At 41.2% G+C, this 25119-nt stretch overlaps 1 protein-coding gene and 1 long non-coding RNA gene across 2 annotated transcripts in view; one reads left to right on the top strand and one right to left on the bottom strand.

The window, feature by feature from the left end:
- LOC149872746 (uncharacterized) overlaps nt 1-10121 on the top strand; it is a 37549-nt gene extending 27428 nt beyond the window's left edge. Inside the window, exons 2-3 of the long non-coding RNA XR_016440329.1 lie at nt 4735-4818; nt 9469-10121. This is a non-coding gene — a long non-coding RNA (uncharacterized LOC149872746). The remainder of the gene's footprint in view (nt 1-4734; nt 4819-9468) is intronic.
- Nucleotides 1-25119, bottom strand: part of AGPAT5 (1-acylglycerol-3-phosphate O-acyltransferase 5) — a 103155-nt gene that overhangs the window by 24822 nt on the left and 53214 nt on the right. Inside the window, exon 6 of the mRNA XM_090033507.1 lies at nt 2496-2657. Within this exon, the coding sequence (XP_089889633.1) occupies nt 2496-2657 (162 nt within the window). The remainder of the gene's footprint in view (nt 1-2495; nt 2658-25119) is intronic.

Genomic DNA, 25119 nt, shown 5'->3' with positions numbered 1-25119 from the left:
GTCAACTTTATCTTTCTTAAAAAATTCATAGAATGATGCGGATGTTGTGCTGGCATGATGCTGTAGCTATGATGGCCCAGGAAATATGCAAGAAGTAAAGGTTTTTATGGGTGATCTCCTATTGGATCAAATACGATCTTATTTGTCATCTGTCCTGGCATACACAATAATATAAATTAGTTGCTTATCTGACTACAACAATAATCTGGAATGGTTTGAACTACTTTGTCATCAGCAATTGGTTAGTTATATATTCACGTGTTATTCATTTTATTGTCACTGAAAGAGTTAGGACTGTGGCAATAAGCATTTAAATTCATTACTTGGTTGAATGATCTAGTTGGAGAGATTCTCTATCACCATAAAATTATGCAATACTGCTAGAACACAAGATATTCCATAATAAGATATTCCAATATTAAACTGCACATGCACGCACACACAGAGTAAATTTAGGCTCGTGCACGTAAAAAAAATTAATAGGATTAAATGTAAAAGTAGCAGAGCTGAACTGAAATGTTCAAGATATTCATTTCAAATAAATGTTAATTAGACTTCCCAGAATTACAACATGAATTGTTTTACAATAAATAAATAAATAAATAAATAAAATCCACATTTAGACTGTTGCTAGGATCTCCAAGATGCAAAGCAAAATCAAAAACAAATGAACAGCTCTCCCACCCACAAAAGCAAAAAGAACCCCTCATAACCTTAACAAATCAAAAAGAAATCCTGGCTTATAATAATTAAGGGGAAAAAATAGATCAAAATAAAACAAAAAAACCCCATGGTTGTTTGATTTCTATTGCAACAGTCATAGAAAAAGGAACTGATTTTTTATCAGAGCAGAGAGCTATTTTAAAAAAATCTAGGAAAGCTGCAGTGCAATAAGAACTCCTATTTTAAGAGAGAGAGCAGTGTCCATACAGCTAGGCTGAGACGCCAACGTCCAGGGAGGCATTTTAAACACCTTCAGCTTTGGGGCCAGAAACATGTTGTATTTTTAGGTGCTATGGTGCCTAAGCTGGAAACACTTAAATTACTTCTCTGGATCTTATCCAAAATGCTACTAATAATGAGGTCTAATAATAATAATAAAACTGTTTATTATTAGGAATTTTATAAGAGAGAAAAATAAATCTTAGCTGAAAGTTCAGCAAATTCTTAACACATGTTAGAACTGAACAAATATGTGAGGTATACTTAAATAGCTAAAATCTTACCAGACATGTCCGAGAGAAATGGAATAACAAAAAAAGGTGACCTGAATTCTATCTATTGATACTCATGTTATTCCTACATGCTAGAAGAGTAAGGAAGGCTTGCCTGTAACAAAATTTTTAAAAATATTTGTATATAAAGAATACTAGAAAAAAAATTGGTCAATTTTGAAAAATGTGCATGCGGGGTCACTCCTAATGCTTATGCAAACCATAACATAAATAAGCCACTCTAGCTTCCACAGAGTAAGCTGTTCAGGAACAGAAGTATTTCCATGATTTGCTTCTAACAGTTAAGACTGGTAACTTGTCTGAATATTTATGGTCCTAATAGAATTGAAAAAGCAACACTGTGTTAAAGTGAACTCCGAAGTCTAAAAAGCCTCTCAGTTGGCAGGCAAGGTAAGACTAACATACTGACAGACAACAACAGTTAAAGAACATCAGGTACTACAGTGAATATTACTTTGCTGCTGGAGAACAAGTAAAAGCACCCTGAAAATAATTTGAAATACTGCTCATAAGTTAACAAATGAAGTTCCTAAAAGAAAATATCCTGGCACTTTACTATGGCTGCCAATTAGAACTATTTCTAGTTATTTTACTAGAAAAATCTGCTCCAGTCCATCCTCAATCTTTAATTGCTTTCTTTTCATATTTTAATAGCACAGAAGTAAAGCTAGTTTGCATAAAATATTTTCATTCTTTAAGTATGAATAAATATTTTAATACTTTTCTTTAGAAGTACAAATATCCATTCTTTCTCTTGCACATTCTTTCTCTTGCAAATGAATGTCAAATAATAATTACAAACAATAAGCACATTATTTCCTCTCTCACCTGTATAAAATACCTAACACAAAGCTTGGACAGACCTCTAGCATAACACACGAGACACAAACTGGAGAGGAAGAGAGGTAGCTTACAGCCACCTTTATACTCTCTCAATCCTGAAGTCAGAACAAACCTGAAGATTAGTATCACCTGTTTGCTAATGCCTCAAGAGGTCATTATAACTACCTGGGAATATCAGGATATAGATATGACTTGGCCATAGGAATACTCCTTGAACTGAGGGGTAATCATCATGCCTACATGTAGAAGCCCCTAGAGATGTTTTAAATCAAGTATCTCCTATGTAGAAGTATTTTTAGGTTGGATCCATCAGCTTTATGTGCATTTTATATTATCTGATTGCTGAAAAACTGCTAGAGCTGTCTATTTTGTCCTATATTTCACAAGAGTATGTACATACAAGTAATATCAACTCACCAGTCATAGATGGTGCTACTTTTCTTTGCCCTTTGTGGTCCACAGTACCTTCATATGCTACTGTAACATCATAAATCGCATCTAAGTAGGTCTTCATTGCATCAATGGCAACATAAGTTGCTTTCACACGTGGTGTCAGCACATGTTTTAATACTGCAAGTCCTAAAAAACAACAACAAAAAACAGCATATATGTAGAAAAGGTGAACTGAACTGGACTTAAATACTACATATATACAAATAAAAGCAACCTATACAATCTGATTGCTCAGCAGTAGTACAAATGGGATTGGGTTGCGTGGGAAATTCAAAAAAATTAAAATAACACTAAAAAGAGGATAGTAAGAACATACTAGTTGTCCAACAAATTACCTAATGTAACAGAATGTTAATTCTGTTTCCACGCTTCTGTGAATCATACTTTAGCAAATAATGCTTGTAATAGAAGCAAGAGGTACAATATAGAGATAGGTTCAAAAGAAAAAGATTGAGGAATTGAGTATCATTATCCATTTATTCTGCAGATGTCTTTTGATAACTATGTGAATCATTAAACATTATAGGAACCAAATACTGAAATTAGAAATGTGGCTGTACTACTCAGCCCTCCACCTGGACAGAAGCTCCTCATAGAAGATTACTATGTACTCCAACTTCAAATGCACTCAGGTGCTTCCACACTTTCAAACTACAATCACAAAGTATAATTAATTCCATTTACAGGATATTTTCCTTCCTACTCAGTTTAAGTTTTTCTTTGCCCATTTCCACTCCAGTAGAGCTAACTGTAACCATTGAGCCTTTCTGTACAATCTATGCATAGGACCGGAGCATTGCAAGAGAAGCTGTGAGTTTTGATTAGCCAAACACAGCTATCTAAGGTATAATTTTTTATAACACAACTCAACAGAAATTTTTATTTAAAAATACTTTCCAAAACCATAAAATTAAGACTCCACTAGGGCCGGTGAAGTCTGACCAGAAAACATTTTATTTAGTGAAAAATGTCCATGTTTCAAAATTGGTTCTCATTCTTCATTGGGATGAAAATGAGGCCTTTCAAAATTTCTCATATACAAACCAAGACACATTCTACCCCAAAATAAGTAAGATTCAGGTAGCTGGGCTATTCCCCTATGACTTGGGAGATGTGGGTTTAAGACTTCTTATCTGAATCTGGTAGAGCAATGGCTTAAACCCAAACCACTCAAATTACAGGGGAATTGCCCCAATACCCATGCAACCACCATAAACATTTTTAAAATTCCATGCTGGGTCCGAGAATCCTTACATATGAATTTTCACTGACACAGGTATGCTTTCATGAAGAAAGTGGTTATTTGCCCTATAGGAACTGTGCACCCTCACACAAGGAACAGAGAACAAGAAGGCAGCAATCCTTCTTCAGCTCCCCTTGCAATTTAAAATTCATGGCAGTTCAATTCTTCTGAAGGCAGATTAAAGAGTGGTCAATTAATCCTTACTGAGTATGTGATATTGAAGAATTCAGCATCAGGTGAACAGGTTTCTTTCTTTCTTTTTTTAAATTGAGACCTACGCTGGATCTAGGCCACGCAGGTCACCCATTTGGGGGAATAGGCCTTTCCTGTGAATAACTTCTTGCTCTGTGTTAGGAATTAAAACATGAGAAAGTAATACCCTGTGCATGAAAATTGAGATGGCTGCTAAATCTCAGACACAGCATTATCTTAATTTAAATGACCCTTTCCATCTCCAGCATTTTCCCTCTTCAGGATATAGGTAGCAACCATAGCCCCTTCTTTGAACTCTTGTCTTGCTAGGTATAACAAACTAAATTCTTTTAGGTCTCCTCTTGTTGAATAGGATCAGATTCCCCTGATCATCATAGCTCTGCTACCTGTTTCAATACCTTTCCTGAATGTAGGTGACAAGATTTGTAAATGGTGTCTCAAAAGTACCCCTGTATATCAATACAGCCCTAAGGACTTGCATATTCTTCCAGCTTATTCTATTGTGTCTTTCCCAGTACAAAGCAATGAAAAAGGAAAAAAAGGAGAAAATAATAAAAATTCAAATTGCAATTGCCCTACATCAGTAAGCTCATACAACTTCCCCAGAAATCAGCAGAAGTTTGTTTGGACTGAACAAAGAATGATATCCTTGGAAAACAAGTTCCTTTTTGTTTGAAAAATGGCTCATCTAGCTTAGCAGTTCATGGGAAAATCTTTTTCAAAGGTAATCTGTTCTCACCTGATCAGCAGGAAGAAAAAACTGAGATGGACAGAACACCTACTCTTTCTGGGAATGGATATCGTAACTTTTCACCATAAACAGCAGATGACGTAAGTATGCAGCAAGGTACCAGAGCATGTGCTTAAATTGATGCATACAGCCTTACTGAGCACTGACTTCATAGGGCTATTGATCCTTAAAGGTAGGCACTTAAATAGCCTGTTGATGTTTTAATAATTTGCTTGACGTAGAAAACATTTACTCCCAGCACAGAACACTTAATAAAAGTTAGATTCAATAAGTTTGATTGTATTTGTAGTGAGCAGTGGTTTGGAAAGTAAACAACTCTGGGAAGAAAAGTCTAGTTTCACATACCCTGCAGCCATGTATCTTTGTTTTCTCAGGGATGTGGAGGTTCTGAATGGCTTGCATGTGACATGTGGATACACAAATGCTTGGTTTCAAGAGGGCAGCAGCTGGTGCGAATGATATGAGAATGATTCAAATGCAACAACCACCTCTCCGATTTTAACACTCCATCATTCAGGGCTTACTGTACACACACAGTCACACACAACTAGCATTTATCAAATGCTGCCCTTTTGAAACATTCCTTTTTTGAAATGGCTCACAGTGTTTGTCCACACATGAAGATGCATACTATATTAGCACAGAATGGTCTAAACCAGGGGCATGGTGGGCAGCTGCTGGGCTTGGTGTGCCACAGACTGGGGAGGTGAGGGGGATTAGAGCAGCACCTGGGGGAAGGAGCATGGTTTAACTTGTGGTATACTTGGACTGACCTTGCAGCACACCTGTCAAAACAGGTGACTACTACTCATCTGAATAACATTCTAAAAATTGGTTTCAGCTACCATTCCATATTTTTCATGAAAGACGGCTGATGCCCACATGGCTTTGACTGAAACTGAATTTTCTTTAAAAGTTTGAATACATAATGAATCTCAGAAACAGAAGATCTGAAGCAAACTGTAATGCTTCTTTGGAAAAGAATATATGTGAAATGAAAAATTCCGATCTCTTCCGGTTAACAACATTTGTCGTCCAAATTAAATTATGAAAGAAACTACTGAGGTTATTCACTTCAGCTTCAACTGCTGCCAGAGTCTATTCTTTTGTTTCTGAAGCAGCATATCTATTCTTTGCTTTTTAAGAATGTTTAAGACTGAGAGGTATTAAAAACAAATTTATTATGTTACTATTCATTAGTCACATACATATTTGTATTGGTATTGATCTTTTCCCTGTCCATACGGATTTTTTTCCTCCAAACTTTACCAGGAAAAGATACAGTAAAGTAAGCTGAAAGAATATTCACAGCTTCTGAAAAATAAGGAGGTACAATGCAGCCAGTTATGTTCAAATTTAAGTTTGCTTAGCACTTGCCAAAACTGTTTTAATAATAAACACATTTTCCAGTTAAGGTCTGTGATCCTTACCTTCTTTTCTAAATATCCCTACAATGCAGTAAGTGAAAAAGTGACACGTTTGAAACATTTTGAACAACTTTGGAAGTGTCCCTTGGATTTTCTTTCTTTACATACTGACCTGACACTGTAAAATGGCCTTATTGTGTTGCTGAGCACCATTAAATGCTTTCAACACACTATGGCATTGTTACTAGTTGAAAGCATCTATGAAAATCATCTTTGCTATCTGACTTCTTTAAATTAATTTGTCAGGTAACTTTTTACTGTAACCTGTAACTTATTACAAGGAGATGAAAAAGAAAAAGCATAGATAATTTGTGAAGTTTCATTAGTCTAAGCTTTACTTGAAGCAGTGACACCTTTTTAAAATTATATTTATTAAATAAATATTTTGAATCATAACATGGTGGTAATGTTTTGGGTTTTTTTAGCTTTTGGACTAATCGTATCAAACTCTGTCACTATGTTATATTTCAAAATGTTTGCTCAGTAAGTGTTATACTGAACATTACAGTATTGCGCCAGCACTACAATTATTGGTACAGACATTTTACTGAATACGTCAACTGCTACTCCTAAATTTCTCAGCCTTGTTCCTTTCTGTCTGAAGTCTGTCATCCCTACTCAGCTTCTCCACCACTAAGTCATTACATTACATAGTTCTTTTCATAATCCACTTGTTTATTTGGTTGTCCAAATGGGAACTACCAAGTCCAGAACCCTTTTGAAAATGAGGCCTCCTGTCAAGATTAAGATATTCAGTGGGAAGCTGTCAACTGCATTGGTAGAATGACAATCCCTCTCATTCCAGAGGCTACTGGTGAACTCCAGAGATCTAAGCACAAAAGTTGGGTCTAAATCTGCATATGATTAAGAATAATATTTAAAAAGTTAATATATGAATTAGTATGCTGAGCAAAGCGTAGACAAGTGAGAGCACTGGGCATTCAATACATCTTTGAAAAGTATCTATCATAATAATGTTAGCCAGATCTTGCAAGCACTGGATAATCTTTGCTAAGGTCAATATATCACAGCTTAAAACCAATCATTATAGTTCCCCTGGCAGCCTTCCCACATTCAATTCACAAAACATACTATGCTTAAACTGTTTTAAAATATTGGGCAGGCAATACTAAGTTAAAACTTTAAGTTAAAATATTTAGGGTCATGAGATTTTACTTTAAATGCCAAAAAACAATCTAAATGCCTAGTAATGTAATACTTTACCTTTTAATGCTATTTTTATGACTTCAATTTTATACATGGGCTAATTTTAAATAAAAAATGCCTGTAATACATTATAAAAGTATGAAATCTTAATCAACCCAGGCTGATTTGAGAAACTATAAAAAGAAAACAAAACAGGACTCCCTTAAAACTCTTAAAATCTGAGGAAAAAAACAGGAACGCAATGGGGTTTCAAGTACCATCCTGGTCACTAGACTCATAAAATCTGATTACTGAACAGATTTTTTTTTGCTGAACTGAAATAAATTGAGTGGGTAGCCTTTGGGAAGTACAAAAGTATAATCCATCAGTTTCTTAAGAAATTAACTTTTAACTAAAATTTATATAGAGAGACATCTGAGCATTTATTTGCATGTCTCCTCAATAAGCATATTTAACTGAGAGGAACAAACAAAGGAAATGCCAAGTACAGTAAAGGTCAGATCCTATTTTGCCTGCTTGAGCCCCTGCAAAATAGTTAACATGAAAGGTATATTGGTTTTACTACAACTTGTTGCTTTTTGTGACTTAGCTTTAAAGTTAAGATAAGTGTAAGACAAGTACACAAACTTTTTTTTTTTTTTAAAGGGACTAAAGCAAGTGGAACAGGATCTGCCTCCAAGTCACAAAAGCCCAAAGGCTGTAAACACAGTAATGCCAACTGTCAAGAAAATATCATGAGACTTGCAATTTCTAAGTCAAAATAACTCTGACTCATGATCTCCTGATCAAACCCACAAATCTCTGGATTTTCCCAGCTGGTAATTCTGTAAGGGTGAAGGGGCTGGGGGGAGGGGTCACTGAGGCCCCCACGGTGAGGGAGGAAGTGGGGTAAGAGAAGGGGCTGGGGTGAATGGGGCTCCAGGACTTGGCTGGATTGTCCAGAAGTGTGGTGGGGATGTCTCCCTACAGCTGTGCGCACCCCTGGGGGCATGTGCCCTTCACGGGGCAGAGGTAGGCTGCAGGGATGAGGCTCTGAGCCCTGCTCCCTTTGCCCTAGGAGCTCAGTTGCACAATGCCATTGCTGCCTGCTGGGCGGGCAGGGGATGCAGGGTGCGCTGATTATGTAGTGCACCCCTGCCCACTTGGTGGCAGGAAGCATGCTGGTCTTGTACTGCTGATCTCCTGGGGCAAAGGCAGAAGGCTGCAGAGCCCCGAGCCCGCAGTGGGCAGCCCTCCTCTGTCCCATGGGAGGCAGATGCCCCCCATGCCTCCCCTGGTGTGCATGCAGCTCCCCCGCACCTCTGAATGACCTACCCTGGTGCGCCATTCACCCCAGCCCCTCCCCAATCCCTCATCATGGGGACCTTGATCTTTCCCACCCCCCCCCCGCCCCTTTTCTCCCACACCTTCACCTCCGCTTACACACCGACAGTACTCAGCTGGTATCTGCCCCTCACTCCCAAGCCCCGCTGCTGCCTTTCACTCCTGAGCCAGAGTACCCCACATCCTGCCAGGGTGTGCAGGGACTGTCTTCAGACTCCAAATCCCACACATACTCCCACAGCCCTCCATACCTTCACAAATAACTCCCTCCACCCCACATACACACACTTCAAAAATAGCACCTTATGATTTACAATGCCAAATCTCTTGATTTTTTTAAGAGTTTGTCTCATGATGTTTGACATGGGATTGGCAATACTGTAAACAGACATCTCATCTGAGGCAGTTCCAATTGTGGTGGGGTTTTGACTCCCTCAAAGAGTAACAAAACCCCCAGTTTTTCTTTTTTTAATTTTAAAATGCATTCCCTCCCCTTCCCCAACTATTTCTGACTTTTTCTCTCCCCCTCTATTCCCTATAGATAAGTATAAGTGAGCTAAGATGTAGGATAAGCTTTAACATTTTTATTTTGGTAGCAAGTTTTTGGTTTTGGATATCCACTGTTTTATACTGTATTATTATTAGGTTTGTATTGATTCTTACTGTTGTATATTGTATTATCATCAATTCTGTATTGATTTTTTTTGTTTCATATGGATATTGTATAGGTTTAGGCCTGTGTTTGTAAGTGAACCAAAGTTATGTCAAGTTTTCATTTTATATGTCAAACCTCCATCTTGTGTCCTCTGCCAGGGCATCCCCCGTGTCGCTACTGTATGAGTCACATATTCCTCCCATGTAAATTGGTTCCCAGATGAATGAGAGTGATTGGGAATGATTGAACTACAATGGTAGCAGGCCGCTACTGAATGGCCTGTAACGACCAGGCCATCACTTTGCATTGATTCATCCAGGAACCATGGACCTCACCCAGGAACAGAGACAAGAACCCAGCAGTTGAAAGACAAAAAGACTCTGCAGAACCAGCAACTCTGCCATTGTACCCCACCTTTACTGACACCCAAATCTGTACATCCCTGCATGGCGCACACATGCTCAGTATGCCAGGGGCTGACCCTTGCCTGGGCATGCCTCCTGTCACTAAGGTCACACAAGGTCTGCCCCTATAAAAAGGGGCAGTAAAGACAGACCCAGTAGGATGCCCTCTCCATCTGGACCAGCACCATGCCACACCACACCACCTATTCACCCAGAGGCCCTGCAGGTGACCCCACTCTGGACAACACCTACTGGACAAGGACCTCTTTCCAGTCTGGATAGGTAGATATTACCTGCACACCTCCTCCTACAATATGGACTCTCTTTCTCCTCCTGGACTTCAGTGGACTTCAGCCCCTGCACCAAGCGTCTCTAACCCTTGCTGCGTGCGTGTGCGCACGCGTGTGTGCGTTCAAGGGAGCCAATAAGACATTGCGTCACCACCTCCCCTGTTCAATAAAACCATTGTCATTTGCAACCCTGAGTTGGGTCATGTTTTACTGAATCCCAGTCCCTTCCTTATCTTAAATTCCAGCCTTGTTCTCTCTCTCTCAGCTCCAGCCACACCCCCGCTAGTTTCCTGATCTCCTCCCAAATCCACCTCCCCTTTTCTGCCACCTCTCAGCCTCTCCTTGCTTTCATGTTGTCCCCGCCGCCTTTCAGCCTCCCGAGCCATCTACTGCCTTTTGCCTGTGACTTTCTGCTGCCTTTCTCTGCTTTCCCACTGCCCTGCCACCTTTCAGTCTCTCCTGCTGCTTTTCCTGGATTTTCTGCTGTCCGTCTCTGTTTTCAGGCTTCCCCTGCACCTTCTGTAGTTATCCCCCACCCCGCAGCTCCCCAGCTCCTCATGTCTGTCCTGCAGTTTTCTCCAGCTCCCAGCACCTAATCCCGCTCCCTACAACTTCTCTAGCTGTCCTGGAGCCACCCTCTGGCTCCCCATACCCAGAGCCCCTCTTTAACACCCCCACTTTCCCTTAGTCCCATTTTCCCTCTCCCCACATGCCTTTTCAGCTCCCCCATAGCTCTGGCTCCAGTCCCAGCCTCTGTGTCGGCATTGCTCCCGTTCTGTAGGCATTGGGCGTTGTCTTTTAATCAATTAAGATCATAGAATCGATGAGTCAGAAGGGACCTAGACAGATCATCAAATCCAACCCACTGCCATGGGCAGGAATGAGCACAAGCGGTGGGAGAGGTCATAAGACCCCAGCCAGGTGCCTATCCAGTCTCCTCTTGAAGATTTCCAGGGAAGGTGAGAGCACCACCTCTCTGGGAAGCCCATTCCAGGCTCTGGCTACCCTTACAGTGAAGATCAATTAACCTAATGTTACCCTCGAGCCTCAGTTCTTCAGCCCAGGCTCCTCTAGTTTACCGGTTCTAATCCCAGTCCTGGTGACTTTCACTCCCTACACTTCTACTTTCTTACTTTAACCTTTCCCCAGGTATCCCAAGAACACCAAGCACATACATACATACACATCACAACACCCAACTTAGGAACTCACCTGTGTGTATGCATAGGTGGGTGGTATGTGTGTGAATTAATGAATACACATATATAGATATAATTGTGTGTGTGGTATGTGTATTGGATGTGCAGGTATTGGTAACTGATTCTGTCTAAATTTGGTGCGTGTAGCATGTATGGGCTTAAACTAGTGATGGGTGTACATGAACCTAGACTGGTTATTTTGAATGTATGTGTATCTGAGTTGCTAGTGTGTGTGTCATTGTATACATGATATACGAATTAGTGATCTGTGTCTAACTTTTGCGGTGTATAGTATATGTGCTTGAATTGGTGATAGGTATGCATGTGCCTAGCCTGGTTTGGATGTGTATGTTCCCAGGCTGGTAGTGTGTGTGTGTATGCACCTGATTAGTGTGTTTGTATATGTGCAATTGTACACAATGCCCTCCTGTCTAACAGTGCAATACTGAGATCCTGAGCGTTGGCCTGACCCCTCAGGGCAACAAAAGCAAAAATGGCACAGACTTTTACATATGTAGTCCTTCCAGGCTGCACTGTTGCCACTTTATCAGTAGAGAGCCAGGAAGTACAGCCTGATAGGCATGTCTCTGGAATGACTGGCATTTAAAGACCTACAACTAACTTCCAGACTCACAGCTTGGGACTGGGGAGGGAGGGGGAGAGAGGGGGAGTGTTAGCACACTTTATCTTGCTTGCTTCACAGTACTTAAAAGCAGGACAATGGATTCCTCAGTTTGTAAGATGCAGAGACTAAAAGCTCTCTCTCATAAGTCATACAAACTACTCATGCAGCATGGGTTGCTGCTCCTACAACCCCTTTCTGAAATCCTGGACCTGCCCATGGTTACAGATGTATTTTTTTCCCCTGAGTAGCAGTATCTTTCATTTTAGGATCATCATTTATGTAGTTTAAGGGCTTTTGCCTTGCCATGTGTGCAGCTAAAAGTCAATACTGTTTTCCCCTGGAAGCAAAACTTCAAAGGTCTAGGTAACAGAATAACCAGCATTGGGTACTTGCATTATTTATAGCAAACCCAGCCTGCCCCCCCTCAAATTTCTTTTCAAAATGCTACCTGTCACAGTGCCTTCTAATTTTTACAACACTGCTGACAAATCACTTGGCAAGTGATCTGAGAGATGCTAAAAGACTAATGCTAGCTTGTCTTCTTTCTCCTTTCTTTCCCTCCCCTCTTGCATCAATCCTTTGAGTGTCTCTACTTGGTTTATGATTATTACAAGCCTAATCTGGACATCATGATGACCTAGAACAAGACACTGAAGTTGCACAGTGGAGCTAATGGAGATAGTGCCTGGCACAGCAATGAAGATGATATGATTTTTTATCTTGGAAAACATCAGCATCCTGACAGAGTCCCTCCTGCAGTAGCTCAAAACCTTCACACTGGGGTTCTCAGCTCATACCAAACTGTGGCTGGATGTGAACATAGAAAATGTGTTTTTCTCTCTCTGCCTGGCCCTTTCCACAAGCATCACCCCCAAAGTCCTCTTCTTTCAAACAGAATTTTTTGAACATTGCAAGGCTAAAAGCTCCTCCTGGGATAAGTCAAAAACATTCCTGAGACCCAGGAAATTCCAAAATTTTACTTATGAGAACTCACTATCCAACCAGCTGGCCAAGAACAGAAAAATCAATGGAACATTTCTGTCACGCTTAAACTACTGCTAAAGAACTATTAAAATGTCTTTCTCCACCCCAACGTCTACATAGATTACCTTGATTCATAGACTGATTCTGAGTATGTTGAGAAAGTTGCAAGTTCTGGCAAAACTAGTTTTAAAAACATCACAAGTGTCATTTTCTGTGGATGATGAAAATGAATAGCATCTCTCATGCTTTCTAATGGATACAGGTTAATATCCAGCCAACAGTAACATGGACTGGATTTATATGCTACTACATCCCTTTAGAAGTGATAGACTGGTGACAAAATTGGATGAGGCCTGCATTTAACTCTAGTCACATACACATTTTTAAAATATGTAGAATATCTTCTAGAGCTTTTCTTACAAGAAAAAAGTAATAAATTATAAGGCCAAGAACTACTGTGATCTCTATTCTGACTACCCATTTAACATAAGCTATAGAACTCTGAATTAATTTCTGTTGAACTGAACCATGTAATTTTAGGAAGGGCAATTCTGGTGATGGACTCTCACAATTTTAGTAAGGTGCTCCAGTGATCAGTTGTTGTCACTTAAAAAAAAAATTACATCTTTATTTTAGTTTTAATTGGTCTAAATTCTAGCTATTGTATTTTGTCTTACCATTATCTGCTGTTCCCATCCATTTTTTCTGTAAACTGATCATGCCTCTACCTTAATCTCCTCTTTGCTAAGCTGAAACAATTCAGCTACTTGATTCTTTTGCTGCTTGATTCTTCTGGCTCTTCTTGGAACCCTCTCTAATATACTGACATCTTTTGTGGTGTCAGTGCGAGAACAGGATATTATACTCTTTGGTCAGACACAACACCAACTCTACATTCCTATTTACAGCACTAAGAAGGTGTTATAAGAAGGCCATCTTCAGTGGACTATCCATCACTACAGAGTCACTTTCAGAGATATGGTTTCCCAAGAGAGACTACCCTATCTTGTAAGAGCCCTCTTGAATTCTTTACTTCTAAGTTTGACTTCTTGTTACATTACCTTAAAACGCCCATTGTTTGTTTGCATTCAGTTTACCACATAATCCACATCACTGAATCAGAGACCTGTCCCTTCACTGTTGCCACTTTCTCCAATCTTTTGGCTATTCATAAACTTAACATAACATCTTTACTAATATTGTTCTATTAGTAAAGATAAAAACATTAAACAGTAAAAGACCAATAATTTATTTATGCAGGAACAGGACCACAGCTGCTTGATAAGAATTTCCTATTTACAATTACATTTTGAGATCTGTACAATAGCAGCTTTTTAATCTGTGCGCCATCCATGTTGATTTTTTTACCATTCTAGTTTCTTAATCAAAATATTGGGTGGCACCAGATTTAACATTTGACAGCTATCCAAATAAGTTACATAAACACACCTAGGACTTGAAACATCATCCAATGAAGTTAGTTGATGAGATGTATTTTTCATAAATGTCTGGTACTCAACATTAATTATGTTACCCTCCTTTCATTCTTTTTTGAGTCTGTATCATTATTCTGCCAAGAATGATGTTAAGCCAACTGGCCTACAGTTATGCATGTTGTACCTTTCTCCTTTTCTTAAATACAGTAAAACCTTGTTAACTTGCAAAGCAGCGAACCAAAAAAATACCAACTTTGAAATAAATGTACTGATAGTAATTTGCATGTATCCAAATTACAGAGGATACATACAGACTTTACTCACTCACACCCACAAGGAGGTTTGGTGGGAGGGAGGAGGGGAGAAGGGGGTTGGCATGACAGTTCCACACTTGGATTGATCCCATGAAGCTGCTCCCACCTCCCACCCCTACAGACACCCCTGAACCCTAGCACTTGCTCCCTGAGCCTGGCTACTCCATGTACTCCCACCCCCTTGAGCGCATGCAAAGTGGCCAGGGCTCAGGAGAGCAAGCGCCAGGGTGCAAGGGAGCCTGCAGCAGTGGGAGGGAAAGCAGCTCCAGCTACACGCACGATACGGGGTGGGACTGGGGATCAGAGATGCTGGATCCACAAGGGGGTTTAGTGGGAAGAAGGGTATTAGTGTAACAGTTCTGCACTTAGAGTGATTTAAGTCAAGGGTGGGCAAAACACAGCCCATGAGCGGGATTCAGCCCACCGATTGATTGGATATGGCCCGTGGGCAGAGCTTGCCAACTGATCTGATCCACATGCCCACACAGCACTCCACATGGGGCCGAGCCTAGCCCTAGGAAGCCTGTGCCATGCTCCAGCGCATGCCTGCTGCCTGGGCCTGGCCAGTGTGCACAGCTATTCCTGGTGCAGCTGCAGCTACTTGAGTGCTGCTCCACTCCCCTTGCCTCCAGCGGTGGTTCCTTCTCTTGCTCCTGCTGCACCGTTCCTTGCTGGGAGGAAACTTTAGCTGGATGGCTCCTGCCCCACTGTGAGGGGCTCTGGCTTCCAGCTCCTGGCCTACCCCACAACCCTGCCCTGTGAACCTAGTCTCACCTGCCCATCTTGGTCCCAAACACTGCTCCCTGCCCAACCTTGATCCCATCCCACATAAGTTTTGGTGAGTTGCTGGGGGGGAGGGGGAGGGGGGGGGAGGAGGGAGCAGGGGAGGGTGCTGACCCAGCCCATGACAACTTGTGAAACCTCCCTATGTGGCCCTCAGGCCCTAATAATTACTCAACCCTGATTTAAGCATAAGAAAAAGGGCCCCTATATCACTGCTGCTGGTCAACATTAGGAACTCCTTGTGCTACATCCTGTGATATTTGCTTAATTAGTCAGTGGGATAACGCCTCACTTGCCAGTTAATGAGTTTCACATTGGGGTGAATTAAATTTGTACGTACCCACAATTACCATTGGTATGGTTATTTCAAATCTATTTACAGTATTTCCAATATTGCTGTGCAAAATGTCAGTGGCTGTTTTCTTTTGGACGTTTCAATGGTCGAAATGCTGAATCCAAAATGAAACTCAGGGCTCCGAAACAAAATGGGCCATCTGAAATTATTTGGATGTTTCCAAAACATTTTAGAGCCGTTTCAGAGCTGTTTCTGAGGTGGGCTTGCAGGGAAAAAGGGAGGGGGAGTAGAGGGGGAAGGACTGCTCTGATATTGACATCTGTAGCTGGTGGCCAGTGACAATGATCTGTCCCTGAGGTCCCTTCCAACCCCAGTGCTGGCCATTTGAACCGGGGGTCCCTGAACACTCCCCTAGTTCCCAGTTCAATTCCCCAGCTCCCCAATCTTTCCCCCAGCTGATCGCTTCTTCCAGCTCTTCCTGGGGAGCACGAATCCCCAGATGATGTGATGCAGGATGACAGTAGGCTCAGCTGCTGATGGCAGTGGCTCTGGGTTATTTCCCCAGCTGGCAGCAGCAACCTGCTAAAACCCCACATGCAGATCTAGGGGCCACACCCCGTTGGATGAGCTGGCGGATCGAACTGAGAGCTCTGGCTGACAGGTGGAGCTGCACCAGTTCCCAGGCAGTGTGCAGCGCCCTGCTGAATTGCACTGCACCTCTGCCATGGTGCAGGTGCCAGGTGAGGGGGGGTGACTCCCACTACCTCATGCTGCATTTTTTTTAAAGCTCTGCACTCACCAGCTCTGGAGCATGTAGATGACAGCAGGTTGCTGCTGCCAGCTGGGGCCAGCAGCAGAGACTGCCTGGTGCAGCCTGCACTGAGCACCAGGAGGAAACCAGTGCTGGCGCTGGCCCCAGACAGCAGTGGCAGGCTGCCGTCATCCCGCACACAGATCTGGGGGCCCACACCCCTCAGGAGCGCTGCGAGGTTGTGCCAGACTCCTCCTGGGGGGCACGGGCCCCTGGATCTGTGCGCAGGATGACAGCATGCTGCTGCTGCCAGCAAGCGATACTAGTTCTGTTTGAACAGCTGGGTTGTACAGTTTCCGAGAAACCCCTGCACGTCTCTCCTTGAAACTTGGCAGGATTCATGGCCCCAGAAGGGACTACCATCCCTGAATTTTTTTTCTGAATCTGGTAAGAAATGACAAAGTTATAGGCAGTTTTGTGATTCCCCATTATAGCCTATGGCCGAAATACCGTCAAAATTCTGAAACATCTCCGAAACCACTTTGGCTGAAACGAAACGGGACAGTGATTCGAAACACTGAAACAAAACACTGTCCCTCCAAAATGCGGAATCTGTAACCGAAACAAAATGCAGGCATTTCGCACAGCCCTAATTTCCATTACTTTTTGGTTCCCTGTGTTTGAAATTAACAAGGTTTTCCTGGTCTCAGGAACCAGAAAACAGCTTCGAATTTCAAACCAAATATATTTTGAATGATCTGTACGGTAAAGGCATATAAAAACCAAATGGGGAGTGACAATAGCTTTGAGGTATTCAACACTTTGAAATATCCAGTATCAAATTAATAAGGTTTTGCTGTACTGGCATAACACTGGTTGTTGTTCCAGTATTCTGGAACTTGCCCAGTCTTCTAAGACTTGCTGAAAAAATAAATCATCATTTAACAGTCCAGAGAGATTAAGAAAATAGGATACTTCTAAAGTTACATATGGCACAAGACTGTCTTCAACTGGTATGCGTGGGTGGAAATTATGAGTATCTAAAGGATACTTTAGACTATCCTAGTCTATGTTCCAACAAAGGGATGTGTTCCAGTAAAGGGATGTGTGGGGCCCTAATGATACTTGTAATCCATGCAGAAGATTATAAGTAACACTAGGGCCCCATACTCATCTTGGAACCTATTGTAGGGAGTTAAGCCAAACAGCACTGTGGTAGAGATCAACCAAACGCAAGGTTATAAAATGATGACTATTTCCAACTGGGTGAGTTAGCTGCACTGTGGCAAAATTCAGTCCAGTATTTCCAGATAAAGACACTGTCAGCTATCTAATCAATAAGAGAGAGACTGCCAGGCCACCCACACTGACAGGCCACAGCATAAAGAGGAATCTAGGATCAGAAATTTATAAAATCCCAAGAGAAACACATATCATCAGGCCATTAACAGATATACAAGAAGAAGGAGAAAGGAAAGCACCAGGAAAGGAAAATGGGCAAAATAAGAAACAAGAATGGTGTTCAGTTGTAGCCAATAAGAATAATTTGATACTTACAGGTAGTTACATAATTACATGTAATTACAAATGATACACTTGTGATGAACAAACTGACTTGCTAGAAACAGACAAGTCTGAGAAGTTGGCTTAATTCTGATAAATTGCTGACATTTTCAAATTAGGCATGTAGGACAGGATTGGGCAAAACATGGCCTGTGGGCAAAATGCGGCCTGCCAGGCCATTCTATCTGACCTGCGGGGCCCCTAAAAAAATGCAGAAAATTAATTTTTGGCTGCCTGTCATGTGGCCCTCGATGGCCTGCCAAACCTCAGTAAGCAGCCCTCCACCCAAAATAATTGCCCGCCCTGATGTAGGAAGTGGCCTCATTTTTGGAAGTTAAGTAAATTGATTGCCATTCATTTCAAAGACCTATCATTTTAGCACCTACAATACTGTACATGCATGATAAGCTTAAGTGGAATGCATGATACTAATTGAGAATCTTTATATCTTTAAAAATAATGTATTTAATATTCTCCACTTCTCTAATTTATAACCCTTTTTATTATCCTTTTTGAGTGCAAGGAGGTGGTTTTGTCTTTGCTCAGTAATGACAAGCAAAATTTAATATCTGATCATTACTAAACATTCTCTTAACATTTCAAAAATGAAATAATTTTTTTTAGTTCATTGCTGTTCCTTTTTTTTGTTCATTTTCAAATCTTAACAAAGAAAAGGCATGTATTGTGGTGGATTTGATTGAAACAATAGCATGCTACACAGCATTTTACTATGCTTTACAGGGCCTACAGATAGTTATCAAACAAGTGAAGCAGGAAACACCAACAGAAGGTGAAAAACTAAATCCATAGACAAAATAACTCAAACAATATGTAGAAGACCAAGTCAAAATCTTTAAGCTCAGAGCCAGAGCCTGCTGCCCCATTTGCTATCCCACCTCCTTATGCTAGTGGTCAGAGCTGCTACCAGAAATATTCCAGACAGAAAAACTGTATTAGTGACAACACAGGGAAACATACAAAGCCAAACCTAATATCAATGAGTCTAGTGGCAAAACTGAGGTTAGGTCTATGCTACTTTCCTGACATACCCAGGACTGCTACCAAGAAATTTACCTTGCTCCCAGTAGCTCCTGAGGATACACAACCAGTTCAGATAGCCCCTAATGTCTTATATGCCACTACCTGCTTACAGTGCCCCCTCAGCTATCTATGTTGGACAGACTGGGTGATACCTACGTGACAGAACAAATGAACTGCTCTGACATCAGCAGCAAAAAGACACGCAAGTCTTTGGCAGAATGCGTTAGCCTCCATGGACACCCCATCACTCACCACAGGGTGACTGTTCTCAGACAGCAAATTTTTAAAAACCCGATTGAATGGAAAACTGTGGAACAAGAAATCATTTGTAGACTGGATTCTGTCAAATATGGTTTAAAACAGAGACTATGGATTCTTTATCACCTGGATTACAAAGGGCTTTTAGACCCAAATGCTTGCTAAGAAAGAAATTTCCAACTATTTAGTTGGTCTAATAAAAGAGATCAGATTGACCCAAAGAACCTTGTCCGCCTTATCATCTGGATTAGTTTTTGTGTCTCTTTATACCTATGGGTTTACTGCTTCTTCCAGCACTGCCCTGCCTCCCTTTGTCTTTTGTATTCTAATTTCTCTTTCCTTACACCCTGCTTTCAGCAAGTCTATTCACAGCATCTGATGAAGTTATCTTCACTTCACAAAAGCTCTATGATAAATATATACTGTACTATACACACATACATCTATGGACATATATATATGTGTGTGCAAGTATTTATTTACACATACAAACTTTAGTTCAGTGGCTCCCAACCATTTTTTGCCATGATCTGCTGCTGGGAGTGGAGTGTGGCAGTGGCAGCAGCCTGGGGGTTGGGGAGCTCCTGGCACACGGCACAGCTTGTCCTTTGTGTGTGGTGCCGCCGGCATTGCTCCCACAACCCTCATTCAGGTCACAACCCGAGGTTGGGAACTGCTGCTTTAGTTAGGAGATCTTAACGACTATCTACCCTGACTTCTATTGACTTCAGACTAACACAGCTAACTATATCTCGGTACATCAAGAAGAATGTCTGAGACCAGGAACCTTAAAGAACAATACTGGGGTGAGTGCTGAGAGCCACTCTAAGCCTGTTTCATTGCCTTACTAATGGGATTTGGCACATGCTGAGTGCCACCAGGGTGGACTTCTTGGCTGCGGCCTTGCTTAGAGTCAAGAGGTGGTGCAGACACAGCTTACAGTAACAAACTTTCTTTTCCAATATCCTCAAAAAACAATTCAAGGAACTTGTCATCCTTTCATTTAGTACAGTTTGTCATGTCTGTGAAGGCTCACTTGAATCATGATTTATCAGCAGGGATTTTGGTTTTCTGCAATTAAAAAATTGCAAATTCTCTGATAAAAATCCCAAAATCCATGGTTAAAATTAAATGTCTCCCATATCCCTGCTGGTGTCCCTCACTCCCCCCTCCACAGCACCCCAGGACTGCTTGGGCCCCTTGCCCCCTACCTGCAAGGGCTATGAACCCAGGTCTGCAACTCCCTGTCCCCAGTGGAAGGCAGCAGCTGCTACAGCAGGAACACGAGCTGGCTCCCTCCCTGCTGCTACCTGCTGTAGGCTTGGGCAGGGCCACCTCCCAGGGGCAGCATGCAGTCCTAGAGGGCAGGCGAGACCTGTGCCTCCTAGATTGGGGTTGGGGGGCAGGACAGATGTGCACTGCCCCCATGCAAGCAGAGGAAGTGTGGCCAGGGCAGCAGCAGGCAGCTTTCATGTGTGGCCCCACTGCACCCTGCCACACCAGTTGCACAGACTGTGCTCTGGAGAGTCTGGAGGAGGACAGCAGGGTGGGGAGCACAGCATTTGTGACCCAGAGTTTGCAGCTGGCCAGCACTCTGGCTGGAAAGGGGTTTGCAGCCTGTCTGCTCCCAGCCAGAGTGCTTGGCTGGCTGCAAACCTCCCTGCCTAGGCCAGAGTGCCCAGCTGGGCAGTGGCCAAGCTGGCTGGGGGCTGAGGGAGCAGGGGGGTTTGCAGCTGGTGGGGGGCAGTGGGGGTTTCCAGTCTGCTGAGCACTCTGGCAGGGAGACTACAAACCCCCTCCTGGCCAGAGTGCCTGGCTGGCTGCAAACCTCCTTGCTCCCTTAGTCTCTAGCCAGCTTCTTCCCCAGCCCTGTCCCGCAACTCCCAAGCCCCACTCACCTCCAGAAAGAAGTGTGAGCCTGAAACAGCCTCCAGTAAGTGTGAATGACAGACCCTGCCCTTCCCCCCTTCCTTCCCCTCCAGGCAGGGTTGAGCATTTCTCTGCCCCTTCTGCAAACAGCTCCTGGAGGCTGGAACTCAGCCAGCCTGCAGAGCTCTTTGCAAAGGGGAAATCCATGGGATTCTCTTCTAAGGGAGAAAAATCTATGTTTTCTCTGATAAAAATGGGAAATCCGTGGTTTTCTGTTTTTCTGCGGGAAATGGAAAACCAGGATCCTTGTTTATCAGGCACCAAAATAAAATGAAGAGATGATTCCCTGTGCCAGCAGGATACATCTGTGTTCAATACTGCCAAAAATTAATACCTTATTCTGAAGAGCAAATTTCTGCCTTTGCAGTATACTGTATTACACAACAAATCTGATTTTTAATTTAGAATGTTGACTGTTCATATTCCAGTTAAAATGTAAGTTACCACCGTGAACTTTGCTGGACTTTCAGTATGAAGCTTTAAATATTTACAGTTCCTTACAGTATTAGTGTTACCTCAGTTTTTATTTTGTGACTACATCAGTGTATCACAAGACGCTTACTATCACAGTAAAATAAACATTAAAAGTTATATCAGTGACTAAGCACACCTGTCATGGTTGGAATTTTCTGCAGAGTTTAAAGTAATCAAAAGGTTATTTGACTCCCTAACTCTTTTAGGTCTCTTTTTAAATTATAGACTGGGAATTTGCATGTGAAAAATGTAGGGCTTCTATAGATGTGCAGGGAGCCTGCTCCGATGTGCTGGAAATCCAGCACATCAGAGCAGATTCAATTAATCGAGTCTGCTGAAGCACAGAAACTGACATGCTCTGGAAGCCTTCTACATCACATGCACCAGCATCCCTGTGCTGAAAAAAATGGCAGCAGGGCACTCTGAAATAAAACTTTTAATGGGCTTTAGTTCAAAGCACCCTGCTGCCATTTTTCAGTCCAGGGCCACTGATACACATGATGCCTGAGTGCTTTTAATTAGCGCAGCTTGCTAATTAAAGCATCTGGCACTGCGTTCCAAAACGCATGTAAAAATGCCCATAATGCTCATAATATAGTACTGCTATGCTTAGGTCTTAGACATTAAGTGAAATATAGGTTCCACATCTATACCCACTATAAAATTTCTCCATAATAGGTAAAATACTGTTTCTACTGAATTACTCATCATAGGACTTTATTTTTCAAACATTATACAAAAAAGAACACAAGAGAAAGTTGCATGAACACACATGGACTAAGTTTTTTCTGAAAACCTGGTAGCAGGTAATGTCATGGAGGTTGCTACTTAACACTCACTATTACCTTTACTTCTGCTGCTGCAGCATTAAAAAGTTAGCTATGAAGCAGCCTATCTGGGTTTAGTCCCCATTCAAGCTGGGCAACAGGTTGAGTCTACATTCCAGTTTTCATTACCAGTGCTTTTAGGAGTAGAATGATGGAGTGATATCAAGTGATGTTCTTTTTGACAAGTCATCTATAGAGGAAAAACTTCAAGACCTTCACTTTTCATTCTTTCTTCTTTCATTTTTACTGTCTATGGAATAGCTTGGCTACAATTAATTTCTCTCTGAATGCACAGACTTATTGATATAGAGTGATTTACAGTATTTTACACTGGGTACATTGTACAAAATGTCTAATGGCTAGTTAGTATGGGTCAATCTCAAGAGCCCAAGAACAGGAACATTTGTGCCCTGTAACTTCACCTTCTTAACCTCTAGAAGTTTTTTGGCATCCTTTAGATTCTTGTAAACAAAAAAACCTGGCAGTATACTCAGCCTAGAACTTGGCTGGGTACACCATGACAATTTTCAAGTCCAGTTCACAAAGCTCATTTTTCAGTTTAAAGAACCCTCTCCCATTTTCTGAGAACACTGGGGCAAGGAGCGTTCATCCATTTTCCTTCCCTGAAAGCTTCTGTATTTCAGAATCAGGATTGTCATCAGGATTGTAGTGCGACAGGCATAAGACACAAATAATTGTAAGTAACTCATTTGCTTAGGTTTTAGAAACAGGAAGCCTCCTAGCCAGAGCAGGGAAGGAAAGATCTGGCGCAAATCCCAAATTTCACTGCTGACCATCAAATGAAACGGTCAATAAGAGGTCACATCTTTTCATCAGGGATCTCAATCATCCTTAAATTCTTTGTGTTTGAGATTCTTCCACCTTATCCATGGACAGTTAAGCTTATTTACATATTCATATTGCATCATGCGATGGGCATGTTGTTGAGGTCACTGACCTGAAAATAAAGCATTTGGACATTGACCAAAGCATTTGATTTTTCCCTCTCCAGTCCCAAGAATATCTTGTAATCCAGCCCTTCTGAATATGTAATAGCTATAGCCTATTTTGTAAGAAATGTTTATTCAAATCAATTTTGAGGCAAAGATATGCATCAACCCTATACAGTAATTAAAGCGGGGTAGGAGGGGATGGGACGAGGGGGACGGACATTAAATGACCTGATAGAATTCTATCTGTATCAGAGAGCTCTCTTGATTCATGAATCAGTCTTGGCCCTGGAAGGCAAAAATGGAGAATGTGTGTCATTTGTCCTGTGCTTTGGGATAGTTTTGTGAACTTTAATAATTTTGGTCTCTTCATATCCTTGTAGCCAACTACTTAATACATCAACATTTACACTTTGTTTTCTTCATCTAATAGCAAATAAATATTTGAAAAAACTGTATTTAATCTGTCTAAACCAATTCAGTCAAACTATGTTAAGCCAAAATAAAAACTAAAAAACAATACTCAAGGAAAATATCTCTCTGTATTTTTACATTAGCATGTGTGTGTGTGTGCACGTGTGCAACTGAACACTGCTTATAATTAAACACTATCTATTTCAGAAGGCGTGAAGTGAAGACTTCTGGAACAAAGCAAAAACTGAACTGACAAAATCTAATGTCCAAGATGAGTAAAGGGCAAAGTCTAAATGGTAAACGATAAAAAAAGACATTATGTCTCCAATTTTACTGATTAAGAAAAACATTGTGAATTACTAAAATGTTGTGAAAATTATGAATTATTGAACAGAAACCCTAAGGACACTGAACAAAATGTACTTTTTTCCCTTCCATCAGTTTACTTTTATGAAGTTTCATAACATATAAATACAATCTTTTTTATATGAGATGCAAATGATCCCACACTAGTGTGCAAACAGGAGACTGATATTCAGATTAATTTTTCCTCAGTCCTCACATTAACGTAATAAGAAATATAATTTTTTTGAGCAAAATGTGAGTATTTGAGAAAAACAGGATTAGTGAAATCATCTGTTTTAGAACACAAATAGGTTTCAGGATAGTAATGCATGCATTAAAAGGAACATGTTTATATATTTCAAAGAGAACTGCTGCTTCTTATCTGTGTAAGAAAAGCACATATCCCTGAGAAAGTACTGGAATAAAGTTGTCAGGTAACACGAAACAAAGCAAATACTTGGTGCTTCACAGATTGCCGAGAAACAGTTAGGCAAGGAGGAAGAAGGGTAAGTGAAATCAAAATTACCCAGTATACATTTTCAATAGGAAGTTGAAGATAGGAATTCATTAGGACTTAAGCCATTGTGACATCCAGTCTCAACTTTCCCAGTGCAAAATGAAAGTTATTTTCTACCTAAGAGGCCTTTTACAATCTTAGATTTCTCCTCAGCCTGAGGAAGGGTGAATGTCCCCAAAAGCTTGCAAAGAAATATTTTTTTTTTTAGTTGGTCTAATAAAAAGCATCACAGCTGAACCAAGAGTTTTAGAATTTTGTATTTCTCTTACGACTTAAGCCTGCAGACATACAGTCAAATTCCATTCTTTCTGAGAAGCAAAAAGAGGCCATATTTTTCTTTGGGCCAAAATTAACAATACTTCAAGTAGCCCAACGATCTCAACATGCTGATTCACATTGTTCTGAATTCA

Source organism: Crocodylus siamensis, chromosome 1 (genome assembly GCF_052110815.1).
Source record: "Crocodylus siamensis isolate JL-2025a chromosome 1, ASM5211081v1, whole genome shotgun sequence".
Lineage (NCBI taxonomy): Eukaryota > Metazoa > Chordata > Crocodylia > Crocodylidae > Crocodylus > Crocodylus siamensis.
The sequence above is the reverse complement of the archived record's forward strand: the minus strand, read 5'-3'. Positions and strand labels throughout refer to the sequence as shown.